Here is a 5,778-nt window from a genome sequence, read left to right on the forward strand (position 1 = left end):
ACTTTATCTCGTTTCTGGACATGTGCAGATATGGTCATCTGCTTCTGTTTTTTGGGCATCTTCAGGGGTTATCTGTGGCCTTAATACTTAGATGGGTATGTATTTTGGTATTGCTTTCTGATTGCCTCCAGGTAGATGTGATCAGGAAGTGGGATTCCCTTTTCACTCTTCTTCTTGAGAAATTTCAAGATGCCACTTTGGTTGTTTTGACGTTACTTATGATTTCATTTTCGGCCTATTTCCTTTTTTGTCTGCTTGTCTGGCTCCTCAATCCCCGTTCAGGCCTTTTTTCTAGTTATAAACAGTTCAGGGCTGTCTGTAGCCATTTGGTTTTAAGTGGAAACTGTCTCTATAAATTATGAGGAGGCTGTGCACATGCGTAGTAGATCCTCCAAGGATGGGGCTGGGTGGTAGCCCAGCCACCCCTATAGTCACCAGAATGGAGGTGCGCAGGCAGCAAGGGACCGATGAACAGAAACCCAAAGAAAAGAATGTCCACTCCTTTATCTCCACGGTTCTGCCAGGTGTCTGTGGCTGCTCCAATCCTTTCCCCACTTGGTCTCACCCAAGTTGGCGGCTCCTGGAGCAGCTGAGCGTCCTGAGCTAGAAAGCAATGGATCTCTTGCTTCTGCCACAAATTCCCCCAGCTGTAAGCCTTCCAGCCTTCTAATTATTCCTTTATATGTGGTTCAGAGTTTTGGGACCATCCCCTGAGCCTGCTTGGTTCTGTATTCTGTGTTGTTGCTGGCAGAGCTTGATACTGCACATCTACCCAATCTGCCATCTTGTTTGTTCCTTTTCACACATTCTTTTAGTCTGGCCTTTTTTAGGATTTGGAGGTTCTATGTTTTGCTCCTGTTGTATCCAAGACTATCTATTGTGTCCCTGGTTAGAAGGGTTGGTAGTGGTAGCTGTTGTTGTTAAGTGCCGTTGAGTTGGTTCCAACACATAGCGAACCTGTATAGAGTTTCCAAGGAGCAGCTAGTGAGCTTGAATTGCTGACCTTGCAGTTCAAACCAACACACCACACCAGGTCTCCAGAGCACTATCTGACTCTTCTGTGATTCATTGGCGCTATGAGTCCTTAGGTGATTTTCTTCTTTGAGTTTTTCATTTCCTTTTTTTTTAAAATAAAAATGAATTTTTTGTGTGTTTTAGGTAAATACAGCAAGTTTTAAGTTACCATTTAGTAAATTTTATACCAATTGTTCCATGTCATTGGTTACAATTTTTACAGTGTGTCAACATTCTCATTGTTTGTTCTATTTCCATTAGCCTAGCTTTCCTTTCCATCCTTGCCTCCTCATGGAGTCCTGATGGAGCACTGCAGAGTAATGTGCTGGACTAGAAGGTTGGTTTGAACTGCAAGGTTGGCGGTTCAAGCTCACCAGCCACTCCTCGGAAACCCTATGCAGGGTTGCTATGGGTGAAAACTGACTCACTGGCACTTAGCAACAGCATTTGGTCTCATAGTTGACTGAAAGATGACCTCTAGAAATAGCTTTAATTTCAAATTCCAAGGGTATCTTAGGGCAATAATAACTGATACTCTGTGTCATTCTAGTAAGTCTGGACATTTTTACAAGTTTGAATTTCATTCTATTCAGGGCCTTCTATTGTGTCTGATCAGAATGGTTGCCAGTGGTGGCCATCTGGTTCTTCTGATCTCATGTTAGAAAGAGGCCATGGTTTGTATAGACTGTTAGTCCTGTGGAGTGGTTTCTTCTTTGAGCTATGATACCTTCATTCTTTTTCACTCCATAGGAGTAGAGATCAGTAGTTGTATCTTAGGTGGCCACCCACAAACTTTTAAGATCCCAGATGCTACTCACCAAACCAGGATATAGAATACTATCTTTATGAACTGTATTAGGCTAATTGACTGAGCTGTTCTGCAAGACTATATGGTCCTAAGCTTTCAACCCAGGCAACCAAACTCTCAAGGTGTTTGGTTATGTCTAGAAAGTCTCCATAACTGTGCCCCTTCGGTGCTTTATTATATATCTGAATATGTGTGCAGCGTACACAAGCATATATCTATTCATATGCCTACAGATCTGCCTTTATATGCACACACATGTATTCACTGTGCCTTCCTTTATGCATACATATCTACCTACATACGTAGAGTTTGAGGTTGTTAATTCTGTTGTTGCCTACGTAAGTCGTTTTAAATTACTGAGTGTTACGGTATTGTGATGATTTAGTCAGTCTCTGTTCTTGGACATTTTGGCTATTTTCATGTTTTCACTGAAATATATTAGTCATCTTTGCATATTTATTTCTTTTTTGGGACGCATTTTTACATATAACTTGATAGCTGACAGAGTTCACATTTTTAAGGCTTTTGATCTCAGTTGGCAAATTATAGTCCAAATAGGATATAAGGTTTCATATTCCTTGTAGTCTTAGACAAGTGCTGAATGGTGGCCATTTTGTCACATCATTACCTGTCAGATAAAGTGAAAAGTGGTATCTCCTTCTTTTAATTGGCATTAATTTCTCATGAAGTGGAACATTTTTCATGTTTACTGGCCATTGTAGGATTTGGTCTCCTAAGCAAGCAGCTCACAATTTTGATTGCAGACACCTCAGAAGCATTTTCCATTCATTGGTCAATCATTTTCAACAGTGTCTTATGTTTCCTTTCCAGGAGCGACTAAAATTGGTGACTGTTTTGGGTGCCGGCCTTCTCTGTGGAACTGCTCTGGCAGTCATCGTGCCTGAAGGAGTCCATGCACTTTATGAAGAGATTCTTGAGGGTGAGAAAGAGAGAGAGAGAAGGACAAGGGCCTTATGGTACTTTTGTTATTGACTTGGAAGGTTGGAAAGACAAGCTTAGTGGTAGTTTTCTTACTACAGTTCATGCTTGACATAGAATTCTGTCCTGGGAAGAATTCTAACATTTTTCACAGTGAACACATCCTTAGCAGTTTGAAAATGTCCCAATTCAGGAATACCACTTAGTATTTGTTAGTAATATAGCATAAATTACAGTCTTTTCATGTTTGACTGTCTTTTTTAATTATTATTTCAATGACTATGATCTTTCAGCAGTAGATGGCTAGGCCTTTCTTCTGAATTGCTTTTGGGTAGATTCAAACAGCCAAGCTTTCAGTTTGTAGCCAGCATGTAACTGATTGTACCACCCATAGACTCCCTAACAGTCCCCCTGAAATGCCCATTAGCAAGACTTCCCAAATCCTACATGTACTTTTAGTGTAATTAAAAAATATGTATTGATATACACATTTAGATTTAAGGATCCTTTATGGTAAATTTTGTAGATAAATGGTGTGGAGTGCTGGGGTAGACCAAAATAACAAAATCCGCTGCAGTCGAATTGATTCTGACTCAAATGACCCTGTAGAAAAGGGTAGAAGTACTTCATAAGGTTTCCTAGGCTGTATATCTTTAGAGAAGCAAACTGCCACATCTTTCTCTCATGGAGCAGCTGGCGGGTTCGGACCTTTGAGTTAGCAGCCCAACACTTAACCCATTGTGCCACTAGGGCTCCTTTAAAGGCTAATTTAAAAATTAAAGAGGCCTTTCCTGACCCTAATAATAAGCAGTGAATAACAGCTGAATAAAAAGAAATGCTGGGTGATAAGCTTAGTTCAGCTTCATTCTAATTGTATATTCTTTCATGGTATGGCCTTTATACCAGCTTGAAAGCATACTTGATTCAAGTTTGAGACTCAATAAAACCACATTATTGCACAAATGGAACTTCACAGTTACCTTATTGAAACTACAACTGTTCAGTTGGAAGTTGAATCTTCAAATACCAGCGTCTACTGGACTTTGAGGAGTCCTGCTGTGGCACTGCAGGATAATGCGCTGGACTGCAAGGTCAGGTTGAATCACAAGGTTGGCGGTTCAAATCCACCAGATGCTCCTTGGAAACCCTATACAGGATCACTATGGGTCAGAACTTACTTAGCATTTAACAACAACAACAACAATCACTGGACTTTGGAGTCCTGGTGTGGAGCTATAGGATAAGCACTGGACTGCAAGGTCGTTTGAATCATAAGGTCAGCAGTTCATCCGCTCCTCGGGAACCCCTATACAGGGTCACTATGAGTCGGAACCAACTCAACAGCACTTAACAACAACTGGACTTAAAGAATAGTATAAAGAGTTGGGATCAGTAGTTGGAAAATATGGCCTTGGTGATAGAAATGATGCTGGAAATTGCATGATACAATTCTGCAAAACCAATGATATGTTCATTTCAAATACCTTCTTTAGACAGCATAACAGATGACTATACACATGGACCTTGCCAGATGGGAATACATAGAATTCAATTTGACTACATCTGCGGAAAGAGATGATGAAAAAGCTCCATATCATCAGTGAAAACAAGGCCAGAGACAGACTATGGAACAGACCATCAATTACTCATATGCAAATTCAAACTGAAGCTGAAGAAAATGAAAACAAGTCCATGAGAGCCAAAATATGACCTTGAATATATCCCACCTGAATTTAGAGATCAGCTGAAGAACAGATTTGATACATAAACACTAAAGACCGAAGACCAGAAGAGTTGTGGGATGACATCAAGAACATCATACAGGAAGAAAGCAAAAAGTCATTGAGAAGACAAGAAAGAAGGAAAAGGTCAAAATCGATGTCAGAAGACACACTGAAACTTGCTGTCCTCCATAGAAATGCTAAAGCAAATGGAAGAAATGAGGAGGTCCAAAAGCTGAACAGAAAATTTCAAAGATCAGCTCGAGAAAATAAAGCTAAATATTACAGTAAAATGTGCAAAGATCTGGAGTCAGAAACCCAAAAAGGAAGAACACACTCAGCATTTCTCAAACTGGGGGAACTGAAGAAAAAGTTCCAGCTTCGACTTTTGTCATTGAAAGATTCTCTGGGCAAATTATTGAATGATGCACAAAGCATCAAGAGAAGATGGAAGGAATACACAGAGTCACTGTACCAAAAGGAAGTGGTTCGTGTTCAGCCATTTCAAGAGGTAGCATATGCTTAAGAGCCAATGATACTGAAGGAGGAAGTCCAAGGTGCCTTGAAGGAATTGGCAAAGAACAGGGCACCAGGAATTAATGGAATAAAAATTGAAATCTTTTAAGAAAGTGAGGCAGCACAGGAGGCACTCACTCATCTCTGCTAAGAAATTTGGAAGACAACTGTCTGGTGACTGATTGGAAGAGATCCATATTTGTGCCCATTCCAAAGAGAGGTGACCCAACAGAATGAGGAAATCATCAGACAATCTCTTTGATATCTCATGCGAGTAAAGTTTTGCTAAAGGTAATACAGAAACGGCTACAATCATACATTGACAGAGAATTTCCAGAGGTTCAAGCTGGATTCAGAAGAGGCCATGGAACGAGGGATATCATTGCTGATGTCCAATGGATCTTGGCTGAAAGCAGAGAATATCAGAAAGATGTTTACCTGTGTTTTATTGACTACACAAAGGCTTTCGATTGTGTGGATCATGTCAAGCTATGGACAACATTGTGAAGTATAAGTATTCAGGAACATTTAATTGTGCTCATGAGGAATTTGTACCTGGACCAAGAGGCAGTTGTTCACACAGAACATGGAAACACTGAATGCTTTAAAATTAAGAAAGGTATGTGACAAGGTTGTATTCTTTCACCATACTTATTCAACCTGTATGCTGAACAAATTATCTGAGAAGCTGGGTTCTGTGAAGAAAAATGTGGCATCAGGATTTTAGGAAGACTCATTAACAACCTGCGATACGTAGATAATACAACCTTGCTTGCTGAA

The 5,778-nt window shown here is 40.2% G+C and overlaps 1 protein-coding gene across 2 annotated transcripts in view; it reads left to right on the forward strand.

Moving 5' to 3' along the window:
• SLC39A9 (solute carrier family 39, member 9) overlaps positions 1-5,778 on the forward strand; it is a 117,994-nt gene that overhangs the window by 69,210 nt on the left and 43,006 nt on the right. For both annotated transcript variants that reach the window (XM_006865582.1, XM_006865583.1), the window contains exon 2: positions 2,654-2,762. In XM_006865582.1, coding sequence (XP_006865644.1) covers positions 2,654-2,762 — 109 coding nt within the window. The remainder of the gene's footprint in view (positions 1-2,653; positions 2,763-5,778) is intronic.

Source organism: Chrysochloris asiatica, unplaced genomic scaffold, assembly GCF_000296735.1.
Source record: "Chrysochloris asiatica unplaced genomic scaffold, ChrAsi1.0 scaffold00079, whole genome shotgun sequence".
Lineage (NCBI taxonomy): Eukaryota > Metazoa > Chordata > Mammalia > Afrosoricida > Chrysochloridae > Chrysochloris > Chrysochloris asiatica.